This window comes from Drosophila innubila, assembly GCF_004354385.1.
Source record: "Drosophila innubila isolate TH190305 chromosome 2L unlocalized genomic scaffold, UK_Dinn_1.0 4_B_2L, whole genome shotgun sequence".
In the NCBI taxonomy this organism is placed as follows: domain Eukaryota; kingdom Metazoa; phylum Arthropoda; class Insecta; order Diptera; family Drosophilidae; genus Drosophila; species Drosophila innubila.
This window is the reverse complement of record NW_022995372.1, coordinates 4,785,076-4,809,808: the sequence shown is the minus strand read 5'-3', so window position 1 is coordinate 4,809,808 and position 24,733 is coordinate 4,785,076. Positions and strand designations below refer to the sequence as shown.

Sequence of the window (24,733 nt, the reverse complement as noted above, 5' to 3'; positions counted from 1 at the left end):
TAAAGTATTTTTGAATGTGGTGGGTGTTTCACCAAGAAAATTTATTCCATTTGAAGTTTATATATATATATTTACTAGAAAGAAATTGCGCTCAGTGTAAATGGCTTTTTAAAGGATTATTATTAACATTGTGGCTCGTTACAGAATGGTTTGCAAATGCTATAAATAAAAGCATAGCTGTGAGTAAGAATACAAGTAGCTCATACTCACACTCATACTAATAGTATTTTTACACTTTTGCATTTTGGGGCGAGGTAAGCAGAACTTTTTGTTGCAAGCACACTGCACAAGTTTCCTCTAGTTGCTCTGTTGTGGCAGGTCGACGGCAGGTCTACTGTCGGACTGTCTGCTTGCAACTCCCTATAACGACTGCGACTGCGGCATGTACACAAAACAATTATAGCCCGTAGGTAATTTAGTGTCGGAACATTTACGAGTATCAGTAAAAGGCTCAAAATAAAAGTAGGAAAGAGTAGAAATGTTTTATGTGTTGGCCAAGAGGCAAAAATGTTCCTTCAGCAACGAGCAACAACAACGACGGCAACAGCAACGAGTACGCTTAAAATAATTTCAGTTAAACAAGGCCCACAATTTGCTTACCAAACCGAGTGTTAGTTGGGCTTTTTGGGTGGAATCGTAAAGGTGCCTTTGGCAAAGACTTGCTTACCACTTGGAATGTAGGCAATTTCCACGTCTCAGAGCGTTTGTTGCCCTGTTGGCTGTCATTCAAGTGTAACTTACTGCAGACGGCTAAAATATTTGCTGTAAATGGCTTTAAGTGCTGAGTGATTATACGACTAGATGTGGTTGTCTGTTATCTACTTACAAATGAAATTGATAAGAGGAAACTATACAGAAACTCTCGACAGCTTGGTATAGTAATAATTTTATTGCGTTTATAGGAAAACTTAAAGTTAACAAAAGCACCAATAAAAGCAAATATTAAATATAATGTAGATTATCATATGAATCACTTCACTTTATATTCTACCCTTTTCTTTTGCCTGTTTAAACAAATGTTGTGCTTTCTGTAAAGGCACCGCAAAGTCTCAGCTTATCACCAGTGACAATTGCTCTCATGAATTGTGGTCCCAGATAAAGTCCCTTTTCGGTTGCTTTTGTATCGCCATCGAGCCTAATAACATAATCCTTGCTAATCAAACGGTTAGATATATCCTGTTGTAGCTTGGGACTTAGAATATCATATAAAGTTCCTCCGCCTGAGACAATATCACTTGTTGCCGCCTGCTTCTTGTTGACAATGGTGCAACAATTCTCATTTTTAAGTATCTCCTCAAACTGTCGCTTGACTTGAGACTGATTACTGCGTTTTGGATATCCGGCGAGTCTTTCAAAGCATTTAAACTGATAGAATCGACGTTCCAATTCGCCAAGATTAGAGAGAAAGGCATCCACATTGGGCAGCTCATTGGACTGAGCACGTGAGAGACGACATAAATCATTCAAGAGCTCCTCAATATGTGCGCTGAAAATATCCTCCACATGGGCATTGCTGTAAATGTCCTGAAAAGATAGTAATCAAACTTTGTTTTACTAAACAAATTACAATCTATAGTAATAAATAGAGTTATTAAAAATCCTCACATAATAAAATTAAATTAATAATTATATTCAGAGCAAATATTTGTAATGTACTAAAATGTGTAAAACTTGCAAATGTGGATATTTTAAAAATTGAATATATAGGGAAAAGTGTGTACATGTTTTTTTAGTGAAGAGAGGGCATAATTGAGTTATTGTCTAGACTTACAATTAGTTTCAGAATTGCCGTATGTAAAGTTGGCATCAAAGTCAGCGCATAGATCTCGCTCATGGTTCTCGTTTCCAAAAAGTGTAGCACCTTCAATGCCTCATTGGTATCATCGAAGAGGCGTCGCTGTCTTGCCACAGGTACTGCTTGAGCCTGCTGCCACACTTTCTGCCAAGTATTTCCCTCTGTTGTCATGCGTACACTCAACTGATGTGTAACTTGTCCAGTTGCTGAGGGAATAGTTTCATGAAGCAACTTTAAATTTATTTCAATCAGGGAATAACACCGGAGCCGGTACCGGAACCGTTAACCGAAACGAACCGTTTCATTTTTAGTACCGAAATTGAAACCGTAACCGAATGAAAATTCTCTGTCAAGAACCGAATACCGAAACGTTTGTACCGGTACGGTTGTGTTAAAGTTTATAGCTCAAAGAGTTGTCCAACTTCCAACTGTCATAACTTGATCAAAACTGAATAGATTTTCAAACGGAATGTCATTTTGGTCATGATTTGGACTCTAAATTCTTTCTGCATTCAAATTTTGTTCATTTAGAAAATTTAATTATTTTCGACCAAGATTCGATTTCGATGGTAAGGGTCCCCCCTGTGAAATTTTGAAAATTCAAAATTTTAAATCCCAAGTTTTCACTTTTAATTAACTCCTTATATCGTAATTAGTATAAAACAACATTTTTGTAAAAAATTATGTGAAATTGAACAAAAATTTGGACTTGTGAAGTGGCCAAATCCGAAGTCTAACCAACTTCAAACTGTCATAACTTGATCAAAACTGAACCGATTTTTACACGGAATGTCATTTTAATCATTGTTTGGCATTTTAATTCGTTCTGCATTTAAATATTGTTAAATTCCTAAAAAAAAATATTTTCCCCTGGATTCTACTAGATATTTATTTCGAACCTAAGGGTCCCCCCTTTGAAATTTTGAAAATTCAAAATTTTAAATCTCAAGTTTTAACTTTTAATTAACTCCTTATATCGTATTTAGTATAAAACAACACTTTAAACTTGATTCTGAGACCTTTCGGTTTTTTGTAAAAAATCATGTGAGATTTAACAGAAATGTTGACTTGTTAAGTGACTAGCTCCGATGTCTGACCAACTTCAAACTGTCATAGCTTGATCAAAACTGAACTGATTCTCAAATGGAATGTCATTTTAAGCATGGTTTGGCATCTTAATTCACTCTGCATTTAAATTTTATTAAATTCACAAAAAAAATATTTTCTTCTAGATTCTACTAGATATTTATTTCGATGCTAAACTCAACCGATTTTCAAGCGGAATGTCATTAATGTCTTAATTCCTTCTGCAATTAAGTATTTTTAAATTTGTTAAAAAAAATGTTTTGCTCTTGATTCGGTTTGATTCCCTGATTTCAATTAATATTTACCATCCTGCACTTCTTCCCAATCTTTTGGACTATACCAACGTATAAAGTCCTCCATTTTACCACGTGGATTTGCCGCCTTAAATGCCTCCATATCGGACAACAAGGAGGTGCACATCATTTGTGTGCTTAAGCCTGAACCTGGTCCCAGTTGTAGCATAACCTCTGCATCATCATGCAGCTGATCTTCTGTCTTGGGCACGGGCTCTTGGGTTTCGGGTATATATAGGAATTCCTCGGGTTCGTCAAGCAAATGCTGTTGGCCCAAAAGCTTCAGGCGACCCTCGGGTTTCAGACTCAACACAGCTCTGCTTGGTGATCCACCCGAGGAAGTTGGTTCATCACAGTCATAGAATTCGCCATCATCATCCGCGTCATCCTCATCACTCAGTTGCTGCAACTGTTGCTGTTGTTTTCGTTTCCCAAGTGCTTCGCGTTGCACACGACGCTCCACGCAAAGGTTCAGCATCTGCAGCTTCTGGTGCAACAGACAGGTGCGTGTGTCCGGAAAACCAGGCGCGATGCTGTGAAAGAAGATTTTTAATAATAAGCGTGGATTATATTCAAAAAATCGGAACAATATATAAGCTTCAATTCAATCAAATTTAAAGTAAACAATTTTAAAGTACAACTTTTTTATTAAACTTAAATAAAGTCGCTTTAATGAAGAGCTATTGATTTAATTGGAGTGTGCTTATCTATCTTTAATATTTATCAAAAAGTCGCAAATAACGATTTTTTTTGATCGTTTTTGTGTCACAAAGTGTCTGAGCAGTTCGCAAACTTAAAACTAAAATTATAAAGTATATTGTACTTCTTAGTCTCTTCAAGTATCTTTCGTATGGATAGTTTAGTCATATAGTTTAAAATATCTGTATATGACTAGAAAATAAAGTTGACATCAACATGAAAAACAGAATCTGACTGCAACTCTTGACAGTACTTTATGTCTACGTGCTGAAATCTGTTTATCTGAGATTTGATGTGCACATAATACTAAGGATTGCCAATTGTAATACCCACAATAAAAAGTGTGACGATGCCACTTTTTTTTTTTTTCAATTCTGAACCCAGTCCCAGTCTCAGAGCCAACCCCTTATGCAGAATACAGAGCCCGTCTTTGAGCCATCAACAAAGTGGCAATAAAACCTGACAGTGCGGCATGCAAACAAAGAAGAATGCCATCAGCTGTCAGTCGAACTACTAGTGTATGTGTATATATGCATATATATGCTGGATCCATGACACGCACTGACAGAAGACACCACACAGAGCCACCGTGGAGTGGTTGTCAAGCATTTTGGTATTCACAGTGGTCGCTTTGTTGTGCGTGGTTTGGTTGTTGTGCATAGCAAATGAGCAAAGTGCTAACAAGCTGCTCCCGTGACTCATCGACGAAGAGTTTATTGAACCGCAAGTTCAGTTATATTATGCTATATATTCTCTCTGTTGCATGCTTTCAGCGAGCTTGCTTTTTTATTTTTAAAGGGGACAGGAACTGACTTATTTGGCCAAAAACATTGGCGGATGTATGTAGAAGCCAAGTGAAGTTTCTGCCCTTCTTGCATTTGCATAAACTTCGCTTATGAGTTTCGTGCAGCAGCTGCTTAAAAGCTTTTTAAGCCAACCTAAAACCCAATTGGCCAAGTTCCTCCTTTCTGATGACCACAGTAAGGCTAGTTTCAGCTGCTGTCCAGTTTAAGATCAAGTGCCCTGCACATCATTAAGCTCAACCTCAACCTCATCCTCATCATCCGCTTGAGGATGCTCCGCCTTCCAAAAATAAACTAGCCAAATATATGACCAAACATTACGTTTTATTTTGTGGCCAAGATACACACACATGCACAACAATTTGTTTTTTGGCCCATTTTGGCCAAGTCACTTTATAGTTATATTTATTTCGAGTGCTGCATAGATGAAGCCATTGGATAAACACAACAGCCGGAAATGCTCAGCTCTTAAAGCCACAACACTGTTAAGTGAGACAGAATTCGAGAGAGGAAGAGCGAAGAGAAAAGGAAAGAGTGCAAAAGTGTTTCAAATAATATCAAATTTCGTTTAAATTTGTTTCGATAATAATATTGCAATTTGATTGTTGAAGACAATATGTTTTATCTGAATTTCATCTAAGCTGATTGCAAGTGAATAACAATTCAGTTTGCTTATCTCAGCATTCAGTAAAGTTATTTTACAGAAATTTATAAATACTTATCTTAACAAAAATAAACACATTTATTTACAAATCAATATATTGTCTGTCAAAGCTAAAATATTTATTGAAAACATAATTAAATGTTATCTATATGAACGTCAGAGGAGAGTTTGAAGAAAGCCTTCCCGGGCCATGTTATTAAAAATATTTAAGAAATTTCCAGATTTCTATTATCAAAGTAAATTAAAAATATTTGTTCTGCGGTTTATTATTTTTTTTTTATATGTAGTTTATTTATATTCCCTCAACTTAATCTTAGCAATTCAAATAATATACATGCCCAGCTAGATGTTATCATGTGTGCACAATGGGAGGATAAAAAAAATACTATCAGAGTTCAAAGTGCGTTACAAGAACACGGTTCTGCATTTTATAATTTGCTACGGTAAAAGTAGAAAATATGTCTCGGATTGCTGTCAGGGTTATTTCTTTTGTGCCCAACAACTCGATGGCACTCCAGATCCAAAACCACTGTGGGGCAAATGTGGCAACGATTTGTTCTTCGACAAGAGCAGTCAGACATGTCGTCCGCCCAATAAGGTTGCTTGCTCCGAGGATCGTTGTCAAGGTCGTACCATCCCATTTGTCCTAAGCTCGACCAAGGGATGTCGCCATTATCTACGCTGTAAAGATGGACGCACCATCGATGAGAAGTCCTGTGGCAATTACTTTTTCGACGAAGAAAAAGCCATTTGCGTGGCTGAGATATTGAAATATGATGTCTGCTAGTGATGTTCGCAGATTGATCTCAGCAAATAGATTTATATATATATTCTACAGAGCAGCCTATGGATTTCTCATTTAATTAATAAACTTACTTATACTTATATTCTAAAAACATTGCGTTTAATTATATTTACTTGTTTCTTTGTAGTCTTTCTTTCTTTCATTGTTTTATTTTATCGTAAATTCTAGACGTGACTGCTACAACAATTTGTGCCACTTAAAGATTATGTTATCATCTATTAGCGATATAAACCATAAGCCGTCATAAATTAATTGTTAAACTGCCGAATTTTCTTTATCAAGCAAATCAAAAGCGTCACAAAAAAAGTAATTGTAAAAAAAGCAGCTGCTTGTTGTTAATTATTTATAGATCAATTAATTAGCTAAATAATACTGAAGTGATTGTTTACCCCTGCGAAATTCTTATCAGACAGGCTAATAAATTATTGCCTTGAAAACAAACTGAAACAGGAGCTAAGCTAATATGGTATATAAGCTTATGGGAGACAAATAGACAAATAATTAGGGAAAGTGGTCAGATTATTGTGTTATTATTATCATACCCGTCCATATATGTACATGTATCAATAATTTAGCTTATCAACAATTTGACAACTCCGACAGAGATATTGATGCTCCTGCACCTGTTAGGCTCTTGTCAACCTTCAAATTAGATGCCCTGCAAGCTACCTGTAAAAATCCACTTAAAAATAAATGAAAGGTTTCTATATTTAGCTCAAGCTCAAGCAAATTTCATTTACCTCCTCAATTTTAATGCGAGCGATGACCTGAAAGATTAGTTAGTTTAACCGAAAAACCCAAAATTCAGGCAACACACACACTAACACACCTGCAAACTTTTCAATTGACAACTTTTCGTCTGCAACACAAAAAAGCACCTCAAAATATAACTTTTCTTTTTTATTGGACACCTTAAAATTCTAATCCACTTAAATGCTTAACCGAATTATCATGCGGTCACCCAGCCACGCCCACATTGCGGCCTCCCCAAAAAAGTGTGCCAACTTCACGGCCTTTGTTAATTAAAACTTCAATTAAATCTCATTTTAAGTGAGGTCGACGTGCGGCCCTAAGTTTAAATTTGTTTGTAAGCGTCCCAAAAATAGAATAAAAGAAAAAAAAATTGTAGAGCTGCTTTGAAATCTCGTCCATTGTCTAAAAATGCAAATTTGGCAAAAACCATCACAAAAAACTCGAAATAATCCAAAAAAAAAACCGACAAAAGTGAATAATTATGAGGCCCAACAACAACAACAGCACAAAACATTTACACCTTCAATTGCGGTGAGAAAAAGTGTGGCAGTTGCACAGTTTCTTATACCCTGTAATTAAAATAAAAAGCTATTTTTGAATATATTTGCTGAACTATGCTTTCCATTAAAAGGAGATCTTTGCAAGTCTAGCACTTTCGAATGTTTTATTACATTTACTACACTTTGCAACTTTGCTGCACAACTGTACTTTGATTCGTTTTTCCATTCATTCACAACATTTCTGTCTTGCCATTTTCGCACTTTTCGCGCATTAAAATTTTTAGTGATGCAATTAATACGACGAGCTGGTGGAAAACTCCAAGAATAATGGGTGCAAGAATTTTTTAATTAAATTTGTGGCTGGACAGCTGAGTGAGAAATGTGAACGCCACTGCATGGACTTGATGGACGCGACGGGACGGAGGGGAAACAAAGGGATTCAGCGAGGAATGCACAGTCGAGTGCAAAATACTTTTTAGACCACGTAATGCAATTTAGAGTTGAGTCAAACATAAGGAAACGGACAAATGAAACACAAAAGAAGTGAGAGATAATAAATATAATGAAGAGCAAAAAATACAAAATCAAAACGAAACGCAAATCGCATGAAAGATGAAGTCAAGCGTAACGACATTTTAAGCCGCAGGGCTGGAAAATAAGCAAAAGCAGAGGAAAACCGAAATGAAATAAATTACTGAAAAACTATCAATCAAAAGACAAAAAATGTATAATGATTATTACGAGGGAGCGAAGCGTGCAGCTTAATTTATTTAATAATTTCATTTGTGGCTTTTGTGATAGAAAACGAATCGATAATGTGTTTTATTATTATTTCTAAATAAAGGGGCAAAGAGAAGGCTCCGCTAGAGAGCGGAAGGGGAGGCCTGAACAATTTAAAAATTTACTTTTACTTTTGCCTTTAAATAATGCAGCTCAAATTGAAAGTGTTTGCAATAGTTGCAGTGTTGCAATTTATAAACAAAATTGAAAATAGATTCATTGAACTTTTCACAGTAATTTGGAGTGTTTATTTAATTAAATAAATTAGGAAATTCAAGTTGTAAATTGAAGAAATTGTTATTTAAATAAAATTTAATTATTTAATATATTTGAACTGAAATTCATATTCCTGCAAACAGTGCGAACTATTATGTAGCATATATGTATTTATAACTTGGAGCAACTTTTGTTCGTTAGAAGATATATATTTGATAAATTTACATTGTCTCTCAAGCATTGACCTTTCGCTACGCACAACGCGGCGTATACGTAACACATTAATTTAGAGTACATTCAACCCTGTCTTTGTGTGCCATGACACAGCCAGCTGAAAACAATAGAAATCTCTCACAGCTCGCTGAAAAATAGAGAGACACCTCGAAAACAAAAGTTGGGCGCATCAAACCGAGTGTCACCATAATTCATGATTATGCAAAAAGGTCAACAGCTTTGACTGGGGCAGCCACTTTGCCACTTTGCCACATTGCCACATGAAGGGGGTTTTCTCTAGTCTCTTCCTTTTTTTTTTATGACGCGCCTGTCGCGCTGGCAAATTAAATTAAATGTTCGCCTCTTTGCCGCGACCCAATTTTGTTGATGCTTAAAAAGGATGCAGGATTTATTATGCCTCCTTTTCTTGGCTTTTTAGCATTTTTTATGCTTCTTTTTTATGGGCAGGAGAGCTGGACGCTCGTCCGCTTGACAGGTTCATTCTGACCATGGCAGACATGCAAATTAATCAAACTAAACTGCCAAAGGATCAACAAGAGAATGATAAGGAGCTGGGGATACACTCTCTTCACGCACAGTTTGTTGTTTAACGAGCATGAAAATGAAATTGAAAGTAACGGGACAACTGATTGATAAAGCTATTCGCCTCTCAAGGGACAGCACACTTCTCAGTAATCCTCCAGTCATTTTCCTTTTGACCAAATAAGGCACTCTCAGTATTAATTTTCTAATTTATGGCAATCGACGCTAATCAATATTTTCTCAATCTCTTGCAGCTCTATGCCGGCATTAAGATGAGACGTAGTATTCACATAGCGACCACGCCCACAAAAAGACAGCTACTCCAGCTGCCCACGCTGCTTCTGCTCCTCGCGTGCAGCGTCAGGATTGATGCCCAATGTCCCTGGCAGCGAGATGTGCCCGATTTGCAGACGAGCTGCATCTGTGCCTACAATCTGGGACGAGAGCTGAGCGTGCAATGTGATCAGGTATGAAATTACATTACCTTTAACAGTATTGTTTTTTTAAAGCCAAACAAGCAAGAAGTGTGTATATGGGTTGCATCGATTTTTTCGAAAAATAAAAAAAAATTGTACCCCATATTCGTTGTCTACGATAAATTCCAAGATGTTTTTACCAAGAAACTGTAGTTCTAAAATCAATTCCTAGTCCCCGCCTCTTGAGTTGAAAAATTTTGCGTCTTTAGTCCTTGCAAGGACGAAAATTATGTTTCAAGGACAATTTGTCTTTGTATTTGAAAGTCCTGGTTCTATCAATCTTGTCAGGATCGGACTACAAATACTAAAGATATGGTTTAAAAATATATAGTATAAAAATAAAAAAAAAAAAACGTTTTTCAACTCAAAAAGCGGGAACTAGGAATTGATTTTAGAACTATGGTTTCTTGGTAAAAATATCTTAGAATCGAACGTAGATTACGAATATGGGGCACATTTGTGAATTTTTTTGGCCCATACAAATCAATGCACTGTATTATATATATCAGTAGAATTTAAAATACAATTGTAAATAATTTAATTCATTGCTAGAAAGCTCAATACTAGAGCTTTTGAATTTATTTAAAGTCAATTAAGACTGTCAACACCAGAGTCTCATTTTAAACAAACTAATAAATAAATCAAAATAATAAATAAAAATATAAAAATTTCCGCTATTATTGTTATATATTAATTTAAGTCAATTAAGGCACTCGGCAGCAGAAGTTTTTAACTGATTATAAATATAATTTTTAAAATTAATAAATTTAAAAATATTTACAAAATTTAAAATTTAAAAATTTAGAACTTAAAAGTCCGGTCATATTCGCAATTTAAGCATTTGAAAAAAAAAATCCCACTTAAATGAGAAACAATTCCTTTTGACAAATCCTTTCCTTTTTTTTAGGTGGAGTTCTCTCAGTTGCTGGAGGCAATGAATAAATATGCTCGACTGAAACCCGTGGATTTGCTTTATGTGAACAATGCAACGATTGAGGAGCTCGCGGATGATGTCTTTAGCAATCTGAGTTTGCACAATGTCCAGCTCTCGAGTTGTGGCATCAAGCGTATCGCAAGTGGTGCGTTTAAGGGTCAGGAGTCGGTGCTGAAGAATCTCAATCTGCAGGATAATCTATTGGAGGAGGTGCCTGTGGAGGCACTCAAAGTGCTGGGCAAGCTCAATCTGCTCGACTTGTCACGCAATCAGCTATCTCTCATACCCGACGATGCCTTCGCCGGCCTCAACAAGTTGTCCACCCTCAAGTTGAACGATAACAATGTAACTCTGGCCACAAATGCCTTTCGTGGCCTCGAACTAAACCTTAAGAATCTGAATTTGAAGGGAACGCGACAGCGTCGAGTGCCCGAGTGTATACGGGGTCTCAAGAGTCTGGCATTTTTGGATCTATCTCAGAATGGCATCAAGGAGCTGCCGGGTGCGGCGGGAATACGGGTCTTTGATGGCCTCGACGCCCTCACAGCTCTCAACATGGAAAGGAATCTTATACAGAGTATCGCAGAGACGGCATTCGCCGGAGTCCGCAAGACATTGAGTTCATTGAGCTTACTCAACAATTTGCTCTCGGAGTTTCCCATCGGCGCTGTGCATTCGCTGAAGGAGCTGCGTGTCCTGGACATTGGCTTCAATCTGCTGACCACATTGCCGGAGGCTGCATTCCGTGGCAATCCAAGCATCACGTTGCTCGCCCTCGATGGCAATCCACTGAGCACGGTGCCCGAGGGAGCGTTTGCACATTTGAATGCCACGTTACGGGGCCTTTCTCTTGGAGGTCGCTTTCTCCATTGCGACTGCAAGTTGCGCTGGGTTGCCGAATGGATACGCAATGGCGATTTGCAGGTATGCTAAAGGGTATACTCGACTTGCACAGGGTATTTATTCATTATTTCATTATTAAGGTCACCTCTCGCGAGCGTAATCCTCAGTTTTGTGGCACTCCTCCCCGTTTTCGTGATCGAGGATTCTACTCCATTCAGCCGGAGGAGTTGAATTGTCCTGAAATTGCTGATGCCGCCCTACGTGGTCCCGTTGGCCTGGCCGACAATCTGAAGCCCACTTTTCCATCGTTCCCGGACTCGGTTGAATTTGAAGCTGGTTCGGCAACGGGAACCGGAACCGGAACGGGAACGGGAACTGCTGCCTCGGCGCCTGTTGTCACCAGCGTGAGCAGCACGACACCGACAACTACAACAACATTGTCAACGACTACAACAACAACAACTGCAGCCCCAACAACTAGCTCCAGTTCCAGTTCCAGCACAGCGGCCAGCACGGTGAGTTTGTTTTCTAGAAGCAGCTATTACATATCTATAATAAATCTGTTTTTAAATTTTTTTTCTACTGATTTATTAACTGCTATAGCTAAAAAGCAATTAAAATCAGAAAATCAAACAAAAATAGTTATTTTGGTAAAAGGTTCTTTTTTAGTTTTTGTTAAGATATCGTTTTATAATAAATATGACATCAAAATAAATAGCTAGACCTAAAGGAAAAAAATTTTTTGAACGAATTTAAAAATATTTATAATTTAACAAAATTTAAATGCAGAATGAATTAAAATGCCAAATTATGATCAAAATGACATTCTACTTGAAAATCGGTTCAGTTTTGATCAAGTTACGATAGTTTGAAGTTGATCAGACTACGGATTTAGCCAGTTTACAAGTCCAAATTTTTGTTGAATTTTACATGATTTTTTACAAAAATATGAAAGGTCTCAGAATCAAGTTTAAAGTGTTGTTTTATACTAATTACGATATAAGGAGTCGATTACAAGTGAAAACTTGAGATTTAAAATTTTGAATTTTCGAAATTTCAAAGGGGGACCCTTAGGTTCGAAATAAATATCTAGTAGAATCCAGAGGAAAATATTTTTTTTTAGGAATTTAACAAAATTTAAATGCAGAATGAATTAAAATGCCAAATAATGATCAAAATGACATTCTACTTGAAAATCGGTTCAGTTTTGATCAAGTTACGATAGTTTGAAGTTGATCACACTACGGATTTAGCCAGTTTACAAGTCCAAATATTTGTTGAATTTCACATGATTTTTTACAAAAATATGAAAGGTCTCAGAATCAAGTTTAAAGTGTTGTTTAATACTAAATACGATATAAGGAGTTAATTAAAAGTGAAAACTTGGGATTTAAAATTTTGAATTTTCGAAATTTCAAACGGGGGACCCTTAGATTCAAAGTCGAATCATGGTCGAAAATAATTGAATTTTCTAAATGAACAAAATTTGAATACAGAATAAATTTAGAGGCCAAATCATGATCAAAATGACATTCCGTTTGAAAATCTATTTAATTTTGATCAAGTTATGACAGTTGGAAGTTGGACAACTCTTTAACCTAGCAGCTTTACCACAACCGTACCGGTACAAAAGTTTCGGTATTCGGTTCTTGACAGAGAATTTTTATTCGGTTACGGTTTCAGATCCGGTTCCAAAAATAAAACGGGTGGTTTCGGTTAGCAGTTCCGATGTTATTCCCTGATTAAAAGTATTATGAATTTTAAGTTATACGAATAAAGCTTAAAACGAGTTGAAATTAGTTAGTACAAGAACTTTTTAACCGGATTTCAACAGATTTCAAACCAAAGAATTTAATTTGGTTTCAAATTAAGAAGGAGTAAGAAAGTTTTAAAGTAAATAAAGAGATCACATAGTTAAAGTTGTTATTTATTAAAATTATATCATATCTTAAACAAAGCCGACTCTAACTATTTAGCAATATAATTCTTGGTTAATTAAACGTATCATAGGATCTCACGTTAATCAGTTCAAGCTACCACAATTGATAAAGGCTGGCTTAATTTATGAGTTCTTTCTTCTTTCTCCTTCCGTTTCAACCACCAGACTCCCCGTCCAGCCACAACGACCGCAACTAAGTCTATCAAAACAGCAGCTGCATTGCCAACGGCGGGCATCAATGGCACTGGGAGTGTTCAAGCCACGGCCATAACATCCACAAGCAGCTCCAGCTCCTCTTCTTCCTCCTCGTCCGCCTCCTCGACGTTGCATACGAATGGTAAACAGGCTCCAGGCTGGCGTCAGGGTGCTGGCAATGCCAACGGCAGTCAACACAAGCCGCAACGTCCGCCGCTGGTTCTTGGCTATCCACCGCAACGTGGCACACGCATCGATGACACCAACGAGGTGCAGGTGAAACATGCCTTCCGTCAGGACAGCTCTGTCATCATACAATGGGATTCGGAAACGGCCAACATACTTGGATTCCGTGTGGTTTATCGGCTCTTTGGGGAGAAGGCCTTTAAACAGGGTCCTCCACTGGAGTCCAGTGAGCGTGAGTTTAAGATTAAGAATGTGCCAGCACAGGAGTGCATCATTGTGTGTGTGATATCGCTGGAGGAGCTGCATGTGACACCAGAGACGGTGCCTTATCAACAATGTCGTGAGGTGCGCACGGTTTCCTCGCAGACCTCCAACATGGATAAGATAACGATAGCGGCAAGTGCGGCCATTTGTGGCACCATCATTGTGGCCGTGATTGTCTTCATTGCGGCAAGCAGGTGAGCAATCGCTTTCAGGTGTTCAGGTGTTGCCCAGGTGGGTGGTGCACAGTTGGTTTGCTCCCCTCCGGCCATTTACAAGTATTTTATGCTATCTACACTTCATCAACAACAGTCTCATTATTAAACTCTCCTCTTATCCACTCTCTTTCTCTCTCTCCCTCTCTCACTCTGTCTCTATCTCTATCTCTCAACCGACAGACGCTCGCGTAAACTGCAAAATAACCAGCAAAAGAGTCCACTGCCAATTGGAGGTCTGCCCGTTAATTGTTGCGGTCCAACCGGTTCGCCAGGACCACTTGGCTCCATTGCCACGCTATCGGCCTTTAACAATCACAAGGTGAGTTTAGTTGCCAATTGGCCATAAAAACTAAAGAGTACGAGCAGTCAGGGGAGGGTTCAAATTGAACGTTGGCCCCGGTTTGTTGTTGAATTGACTTGTGACTCGGAAACGGCTGCAATTGATGCCAAAATTCCCGGTATTTTTATTTTTATTTTTTTCTTTTTATTTTTATTTATGGGCCAACAAATTGCACGTAAAAAGTCAACGCCAAAATATTTCGGCCAATATATTTATATTTTTTTTGGGTATATATTTAAGTTGCCAAGAATATTTAATGGCTCGCATAAATGTCAAGCAATAGAGTGTTTTATCATTTATTCAGGAACGCTGTTCACTGGAGAATTGCAATTTTCAATATTAAATTTTTTTAATAACTTCTGCGTTTATTTTTCGCTGGTTAGAGAGCTTAAAGAATAGAGAGCGTAATCAAGTGAATTTATAACAAATTCTGTATACACGGGACCGTATAGAAACATTGGTGTTTCCAGTTGCTATATTAGTGTTAAAGATCGACGATAGAAAGCAAAGACAGATAGAACCAAGTTATCAAAGAATATTCAGGCGTATATTGCATATATATTTAAAAGGCATTTTTGTGAGTTTCTATATCTGTTGCTTTTTGATTGTTGTGACTTGAAAAATATTGATCGAATTTTAGAGTTATTTGATTGTTCTAAATAGTGAAGGCATTTTTTACAAAAAGTCTACCAAGCTATCAATGTTTACAGGGTACAAATATGTTAAAGAAAGTCAGATAAAGTATAAATTTAAATAGATTTCCTTTAAAGTTTATCTTTATCCAATTCTTAGCAGGAATGGGATCAAGTGTCGGCGTACAGTGGACGCTCTATACCGCGACCACGCATTTATCCAGTCGAACAGCCCGATGATATGCGCAGTCATTTCTCTGGCATGCCCGGCAAGGTGGCCAAATCGAGGTAAGTGGCTGTAGCACATTATTTAACATAAAATTGCTTTAAAAATGTTGCGCCCTCAAATATTTGCATGACATTCGCAATATTTTCATTTAATTTTATTTATTTAATTGTTGTTTCCTTTATTCTTTTGTTTATTTTATGTTTCATTTTTTGTGTGGTTCAATCATGACACAACGCAAACACATACCACACCACACACACACACAGATCCATAGCCGATGGGCAATCGCAGCACAGTTTTTCGAATAATTCACATCGCGGCTATTTGGGCAGCGCCTTTCCCACAAATCTGGTCAACTCCCGCCCAGAACTGCGTCAATCCCGTCAATCCCTGGCCGCTGCCTCCGAGCGCATGTCGCGTGCCTCCTACGCCGGCTCCATCCACAATGGAGCTGGAGGCGGCGGTGGCATGGGCGTCAATGTCGGTGGTGGCATGATGGTCGGCGGCGGCGGTGGCCCTGGCAGTTTGATGGGCATGGCGGGCTTGGTCGGCCCTGGGGGACCCGCCAGTATTGCATCCAGCAATGCAAGACGCTCACGACCGCGTTCCAGATCACGCGATCAACTGAATACCACGCACATACATAACCATCGACCGGGAAGTCGGTAAGTAGAACTCAGAGACATACCCACAACATCTTAAAGTTACACGCAATTAACACACACTCACAATCACACACACACGCACACACACACTCTCTCGAACAACTGTCAAGCTTAACACTTCCCACTAATTACAAACGCCACACTTTCAATTTTTTTTTTTTTTTCTGTTTCACTCGAAAGCTACTTGAAACATGATTTTATTGTCATTTTTATGTGTGTCATTAAATTTTTAGACCCCGTACTTAAAAAAAGTACAGGGGTCTATTGGGTTTGTTTTACCGAATATGTGCGTAACAGGTAGAAGGAGGCGTGGCAGACCCTATAAAGTATATATATTCTTGATCAGCATCAATAGTCGAGTCGATATAGCAATGTCCGTCTGTCTGTCTGTCTGTCTGTCTGTCTGTCCGTCTGTCTGTCTGTCTGTATGAACACCTAGATCTCGGAGACTATAAGAGCTAGAGACACCAAACTTGGTATGTAGGTTCCTCTATACTGCAGGCAGATCAAGTTTGTTTAAAAAATCAGCCACGCCCCCTTAACCGCCTGCAAATCGACATTGAAAATTTCATATCCAAATTATAAGAGCATTTTGAAAGCCAGAAATTCCAGATTTTGCACAGATGAAGATATAATTGTCCTAAATTTTTGCTGAAAATTTCATTCTGATCGCACAGTAAATAGCGATAGATATTCAAATAATAAATTTTGCTGTTAAATTCGTTGATGGCGCGTTGGCAGTAATTAAAACTTGAATATCTTGATAAAACAAAAAATTTATATTAACATATTATATAACAAATTGGCGTCCACTCAGACGTGAGCTTCGGTGGCGCAGTGTACTGAGTCGCGGAGTCGGACAGTGCTCGTGGGTTCGAGTCCTGCCGTGGGCGAAAGATTTTTAATTTATTTATGTTCGAATTCAATTTCATTTTATATTAAAACAAACTCAGTGCTTATTTAAAATGTAACATTAAATGTTAAAATATAAATTATTTCTTTTACTTTTTAATTGAGCACTAAAACAAGCAATATGGCCATTTAGGAGGATAAAAACATTAGTGCGAGAGTGGCTCAACACTTTGAGCCTTTGTCTTTTGAAAATTTTTGCAATTTTGTCGCGGGTTCGATTCCCGGCGGGAACAACTTTTCCAGCTGAATTTAAGCTTTTTTTTAATTTTACAATTTATTGAAATGGTTATTTATGAATGTTATACTGACATTTAATATTGAATACATGTTTAAAATTTCATTTAAATAATTTTACATTGGTATTTATATAAACGTTAAGTTAAAATTCTATGTTAATTTCATGTTTATTATAAATTTACTGTGTAAATTTATGTTTTTAGTAAATTTGTCTTTTTTTGGTTTTCAATTATTTTACGTGGTGTTCCCTGGGTGCCGATAAAATTTTAATTATATCGGAAGCAAATTCGAGCGGAGACAAATTTAATATATAAGAGTTTATGGTAATCTTAAATATTATTTAGTTTTTAGAAGTGACTGATTTTGGATAGTAAGTACGGGGTCTCCGACAGTCGAGTATGCTCGACTGTAGCACCTGCCGACTAGTTTATTAACGATTTGTACTACTTATCGCCCTCACCACGCCCCCCTTTCAGATTTCGCATTAAGATTTCACATTTTCTGTTTTAGTATCATTTAAATTTTAAAGAGTTGTGTATAACAAAGAACTGAGAACAGAGTCTGATTTGTGAAAGTGAAAGTCTTAATGAATTAATTAATGTAATCGAAAATCGAAGATTTATTTAACAATAATATAGTTTTATAAGTTGTTAAGCAGATTTTATACTGAATAATTCATTTATTCAAATTCAAATTTTACAAACATAATTATAAATAATATAGAGGCTTTTTAGTATAAAAACTGTTCAAAACCTGTAGAATCAAGAAGAGTTATACAATTATGTATGATAAATAGAGTATAGAATAAAATATTTAAGTACTCAGTTCGATTTTAAGAAAAGCTTTTAGGAGGGTTCAATTTTAAATTTAAAAAAAAAATATAAAGAGAACGATATTATTTTAGAAAACGATATTTTTAAATCAAGAAATAAAAATTTAAAAAACATATACTTTTTTTTGTATATGTATATCGATAGTTGCACAAAAATAATTTAAAGGAAACCACATATTCAACATACAATGTACTCGTACATATATTGAACCAATTGTTACACCTTGTAGTTTATTTGTTTTTTCTTGATTTTCTTTTCATAACGCATTGTGTAAATTTAACAAGCATTATATTTAATTTCGGTTCGTTTAAACAATTTTGCACAAGTCATTAACTGAATCTTTCACAACTTTCCACACACACACATGCATTTAATTGTTGTGTTTGTGTGAAATGAATAAAATTGTTTTGTATTGTAATCGAATCCGCTTTTCTTTTCCCCCCTCTCTGTCTGTAGATATTCGACTGCGGGTTCAACGCACACGTTGAACAATTATTGCGATACATCGGACAATTGGACCGATCATGATATGGACATATATATGGCGCGCAATCCAACAACGCGCAACGGTTTGGTGCCATTATGAGGGCGACTTATGTTATCCTGATATTTCAATGTTGTATTAAATTTCGATGGTATTTTCTGACAATATCTGACGCCGGCCATTGCAGCGGGAAGGGGAGGAGGAGGAGCAGCTGAAACTGGTCGGCGTCAGCAGTTAAGAGTTGCTGCACAGCAGCAGCAGCAGCAACAACAACAGCAACAGCAAATGGAGCAACGACATAGAAACAATCAACAACTGGAGCAGCCATATCAACAACAGCAACAACAACAACAACAGCAGCAGCAACATCAACGATTGCAATACTACAATACACCGCAGACACAACGTTGCACCTCGCCGCCCGATGTGGTGCCCCGTGCAGCCAATTTCCATAATAGCAGCAACAATAGTAACAACAATAACAACAGCAATATGCAACAGCAATTGCTGTTGCCTGCGACGAGAGCAACAGCAACAGAGGCAGGCATTGTTGTTGAGAACTATTTTAACGAGTATGAGCGTCAGGAAATCATTTATCATCCCACTAGCAAGAGCAACAACAGCAGCAGCAGCAACAGCAGCACGCCAGCAACACGTCAAAATGGCAGTCGCAGCAATGCCTTTCGTTTACAGTTGCCCGCAACGACTAACGATATTTTATATAGACGAAACAACAATTATTTAATAGATGCAACTAATGCGCATACATTTAGTGATAACTGTAACTGTACTTGTAATTGTAGGCTAAGCGAACAGCAGCAGCAGCAGCAACTGACAGCAACAACAACAACTGACAGCAGTCGTGTTGATACACAAACAGATGAAGCATCCTTGGCGCCCAGCACCTCAGTGTCAAGCATTGAACAAGTGCAGCCAGCTAAGTATGAGGATGCGACAACAACAACAACAACAGCAACAACAATTGCTGCTGCAACTGAGGCAGCAGCAACAGCACTGAACTTGACATTGGCTGACATTGAAACGGACGTGAACTTGAAATTGGACATGGAAACACTTTAAGTGGAATAAAATACAACTAATGTTGTTGCTGTTTCTGTTACTGCTGTTGTTGCTGTTGTTGTAGTGTCCTAAGCAATTTGCATAGAAAATGTTACACACAAATCAAGTTGAATAAGTTAAGCCAACTATTTTTGTATGCTGTTTAGAAGTGCAATGATTATGATAAGTACATTCACATTCCCCCAATTGTTTGTGTACATATAATTGTATGTGTAACTGTAATTTGTATCTGTATCTTTAACTTTTACGCTTTCCTTGGTTCTTTGTCGCTGTGCAAATAGTTGATATACATATACATAGAATGAAGCAAATGTTAAGCAATCAAAGAACTAAAACGTAAGTCAATATCTTATAACATGGTACTAATATGCAATACTTAATAGCTCTTAATACAAACTAATCTATAAACAAAAGTTATTCAAAGCTGCAGTTAGGCAAGCTTGCAAAGCTAAAAACTTTATTTAACAACAACAAAAAATAGAAAATACTGATAAAAGTTGACAACAATTTTGTTTTTAAATTAATCAAATTTTAAATAATTATAATTGAGAAAATTTCAAATAATTTAAGTCTGAATACCTCAAATTTATTATTTCAAATAATGCTTGTCTAACCCAGTTGAAAAACAGCAGTATCTCTAGAAAAAACTGGAGCATTTTCGCCTTGAATATTATGAGATAAATTATGATTTTATTTAATTTTCTTAGTTACAGTTTAATTTCAGTTTTTACTTTTTGTATAAAAGCTTCGATCGAAACATTTGTGTGCTAAGTTTATAACAATTAATTGATTTATTTTTAATGATTAACTATAATTTTATAGTGAGATTTTAATAAAAAATTAAACAAATTATAATTGAAAAGCTTTTGAGTTTTTATGAAATTTTCTGTTTACATCTCACAACAAAAATGATAGATTTTGGGTTTGTATATTTTTGCTACAAATTTATTTGCCTTTAAGAATTTTTCCCATTTTTTTCGTTATTAACATAAAGAAAAAAAAAAAAACTATTTATTTTGCTTTCTGTCTTTCTATAATTCCTATGCCTTTAAGGCAAATTTTTTGTAAATCTTTGTACATAAAATGCTAGTCCTAAGCTTCAACGTTGAGTTTTAAGCATTTTTAATGATGGGATTTGCCTAAGTGCAAATCCGTGCGAACACAGTTGACAGTTAACAATATTTAGTGCCCATGGGCAGGGATTACGGTTCGATTACAGAACAAAAACCCACAACGTCCATGTCTGGCACTGAATACTTAGTGAAGTAAGGCACAACAAAAACAAATATCTATTAGAATATTGATTTAAGAACGTGTTAAATAAACGCTTTGAGCATTAGACGACTAACACACAATTTAGATGGAAAACGGGAGCAATTATTTAAATGAGCAACAATAAATTCAAAATAAAAATGTACATTAAACAAAATATTTAAAGAAATGTAGGCAATCAATTTAAAAAGGATGCAAAAAAAACAAAAAAAAATTTAACATTAGGCTAAATTGAAATGATTTACTTGTAAAGTAAGCACAGAAATTATCTAAGAATTTACCATTATAACATACAAAAATGTTAAGAAATTTAAAATCAAATTTATTATTAATCACAATTACAATGAATTATTAATCAATAAACTGCCTTAGCACCAGAGAGAAAACTTAACGAAGTTTAAGAAGATAAGAAGAAGCACTTGCTTAATTTTAGTTTAGTAGCACTTTTAGAGTTGAAAGATAGAGCATTTACAATTACTGCCAAAATATAAATATAACGTGACTTTTGCTCAAATTTATATTGATTACACTTCAAGACTTATTTTAAGGCTTTAAATTCATTTGCCAAAAAGTCACAACTTTTCTTGCCACTCAATAATCAATAAATGATATTGACCAAGGCTCATCTCTAAAAAAATGAGATATCACAGACGACGAAAAAACGATAGTTGATAACAAAACACCACCCGATTTTAGATTTTAGAACGGAATGAAGTTACTCTCTAACCATAAGTGTGCGTTAAATTGTTAATATGTATAAATATATTAACTGAAATGTTAACTTTGCGGCTTCAAATACAAATACATACATATTAGCTAAAGTTAATTAGAGCAATTTTTGTCTGTTTTGTTTTGTTATGTAAAATAAAACACGTCTTAAGTTTCTTACGTAACAAGTTCGAAATAAAGCATATTTTTGTTAAATTCTCAAGTTTTTAAATTATCAGTAATGGAATATATAAATTGGAGTACTCACCCGGGAACGGTCAGCGAGTTATCCCATAATAAACGCAGCTGACGTGTAAAGGCCGCCCACAGCTGAGCCATGCCCTCTACCCCTCCCAAGTGGGCGTGGCAAGTGGCCAACAAGCAGCTAAGGCGACAGACCAACGAATCTGCAACGGCGCTCTTTATGCGCATTGGATCGAACTGCAAGCAGATGAAAATATATTATTTTAATACTCTATTTATAAGTAATTACTATGCTAGATTTGAAGTGAAAAAAAGTAACCATCGAATTTTAATGAATATACAGTAGAAAAAATTAAACTATATGTGAATATTAAATACGCGTATTTTATTATAATTTATTTAAAATTAATATACAGGTGTCCTGCACAAATCCCTTGAAATGTGGATGACAATTTTGGAGTTTCAGAAATGTCAGAGATTTGTTTTTTTTTTTTGTACTTCCTATATCGTTTGAGTCACAAAACTTGCCCTCCACGAATTTATTTTAAATTAAAATTAAATAACAGTAATTAGCATATTTTATTCAATTCTAAATGAATTTAATTTATATCAATCGATTGTTTATACAAAAAAAAGGCTTTTTTAAGAATAATTTTCTTATATCCAATTTAATATCGTTTTTTCCAAACGTGTATAAAAAAAAATTTGTAGGCATGGTTTTATTTTTTGTAGATGTACAATAATTCTTCGACTTACCTTATCCTTAAAACTCTGCTTGGAGTATGGAAACAGCGCCATTTCGGGATGCATATCGGGAAACAAATAGGCGAGCAGCTCCGTCAGTTCACTCTCTGTCATGGGACCTGGCAGACGCTTTGTTAGACCCGCCTGGGAGAGCATCTCATAGTTACGCTCTCTTCTGACAGTTAACTGGTGCTCAGTCAGTTTGTCCAGTGGGTTTGTCTGCTCTGCACCGCTGCTGGTACCCGAGAAATTGCGACCCACATAGGATTCCAGGGAGCGCTTCACATTGCCCGCTGCCTGATAATCGCGCAAGCAGAGGGTCAGATAGGAAAAGGCCTCCACAGACAGATAGATCTTGCCCAGCGGCGCCTTGGAGGGCACGAAATCCGTGCGCATTTCACTGTCAAAGGCCACGTTCTCCGAGAGTTCTGGCCAGGTATAAACCAAGTAGCTTTCTGTGCTGGACTCTGGAGCATAACCATGCGGCAGTGCATAGAAATGCTGTACGTCCAGACGTTCCACGTCTCCGTCAATAGCTATATCCTCCGAGCCAATACCATGATCGAAGGGTACATACAAAGGTATACGAATGCGCACCGCATCCAGGGAATAAGTTGTGCGAACGGAGATCATGGCCGATTGCGGATACGAAGCCGGCAGCTTGTCATGGAAAAGCGAGAGCAAACCCGTCAAATAACGACACTCGGCTGGCGTCTGTTCCAGTCCAATAAGTCGAAAATTGGTGCGCAAAGCGGGGGCCAATGAGACGCCAGTGTAGAAGTTCCACTTGGGATCGTAGATCTGCACAAAAATGGGCACCACGCTGGACACTTCGCCAGCCACAACAGCTGCAGCGCTCAGAAAGAAATTGAACTCCGATGTGGACTTCATATAATTGTTAGCTCCATTGGCGGGATGCAGCACAACAAAGCGACGCAGCCCGTAAATCCTTGCCAGCGTGTGAAGCTCGCTGGATTTGCGAATGGGCGGACCAAAGCTGTTCCAATTGCACATCAAATCGTGATGACAATTGGTGCGTTGCAGACACCTGACACTCGACTGACCCTCCGCCGGAGGTTCTCGCTCCTTCACCAGTGCCTCGTAGTAGTCCACGGCAATGCCATTGCGCAGCATGTCCAATGTTTTGGTCTCCACATGCCACTTGCAGTGGAAGAGCTCCTCCGGCTGCAGTGGGACGCCAATGTCGACATCCACCTCCCATTTTCGTAGTATGTCGCCAAGTTGAGCGTTGAACACCTCCCAATCCGTGTCGGCGCTGAAGTTTTCACGATAAAAATCATTATCGTCAATTTCCTCGGCCATTATTCTAACAATTTACGCGTATCAAACAAACAAAAAACCTTTGTTATTGTGTCCAATCTGTTTCCAAACTAATGCATTGGAGAGGGTGGGGGAGAGAACTGAGTAACACGGCGAGGGTTGCCCATCCGGTAAGGGTTTCCGATCTGGTTTGATTTTTTGTACTTATAAAAACAAGTACATTTCCGATATTGGGGCTTTTCATTTTTGTACTTAATTTCTGAATTTTTTTTCTCTTCTAGAATTTTTTAAATTTTTAAAATTTGTTTTTTTTTTAATTTTTCTTGATTTTTTGATTTATATTTTTTTTTTAGAATTATATTTTCTAACTTCTCTTTCCGAGTGCTGACGAACTTCGAACCCCTATTAAACTGTTAACCTTAATTTTGTCTAATTTCTAAAATTTAGTTTTCATAAAATTTATATATTTTTATTGAGCTTTTTCGTTTTTAAATTTTCAATTTTTTTTCAGTGATGATGAGACGGCAGAAGCGCCACCTACCGCGGTGTTTGTCAAACTCTGCGCGCTTTACGTTTGAGACAAAAAAAGATCTGTTTCTGGCTGGAAAGCATCTAAATTGGTTTTGAGCATAGTTTTAGACAATATATTATTAGCAAAATATTGCTATTAGTATGTATTATATTTTAATAAAATAGCCAGATTTTCGTCTAATAGCAATTTTCAAATATTTCAAGCAATGAAACTTTGAAAAATAGCTAGGACTCGCTATAAAATAGCTAAGTTGGCAACAGTGGTAGCCAGCTGGTCTGACGGCGTTGATATAAAAATACCAAATTTTTGGTTTTTTAAGCGGTATTATTTCAACGGGTCATATCGATAAATGCGTATCGCACATCAACATAAATATAA

At 36.9% G+C, this 24,733-nt stretch overlaps 2 protein-coding genes across 3 annotated transcripts; one reads left to right on the top strand and one right to left on the bottom strand.

Annotated features, from left to right (window-relative positions):
• Positions 1-870: 870 nt before the first annotated feature.
• On the bottom strand, positions 871-23,865 carry LOC117782225 (rab3 GTPase-activating protein catalytic subunit). The gene is made up of 5 exons (XM_034619252.1): positions 22,555-23,865; positions 21,863-22,035; positions 3,187-3,707; positions 1,772-2,001; positions 871-1,524 (listed from the first exon to the last, which is right to left on the bottom strand). The coding sequence occupies exons 1-5, from the start codon at positions 23,863-23,865 to the stop codon at positions 1,009-1,011; spliced, it is 2,751 nt and encodes a 916-aa protein (XP_034475143.1). The 3' UTR covers positions 871-1,008.
• On the top strand, positions 9,408-18,661 carry LOC117782223. 2 transcript variants are annotated; one of them, XM_034619250.1, is made up of 8 exons: positions 9,408-9,617; positions 10,534-11,484; positions 11,544-11,918; positions 13,508-14,181; positions 14,383-14,521; positions 15,338-15,462; positions 15,670-16,068; positions 18,507-18,661. In XM_034619250.1, exons 1-8 carry the CDS (start codon positions 9,423-9,425, stop codon positions 18,634-18,636), a joined length of 2,988 nt encoding a protein of 995 aa, XP_034475141.1. In that variant the 5' UTR covers positions 9,408-9,422; the 3' UTR covers positions 18,637-18,661. The 2 variants fall into 2 exon arrangements, with proteins under 2 accessions (XP_034475141.1, XP_034475142.1); XM_034619251.1 differs by lacking the exon at positions 15,670-16,068.
• Positions 23,866-24,733: the final 868 nt, after the last annotated feature.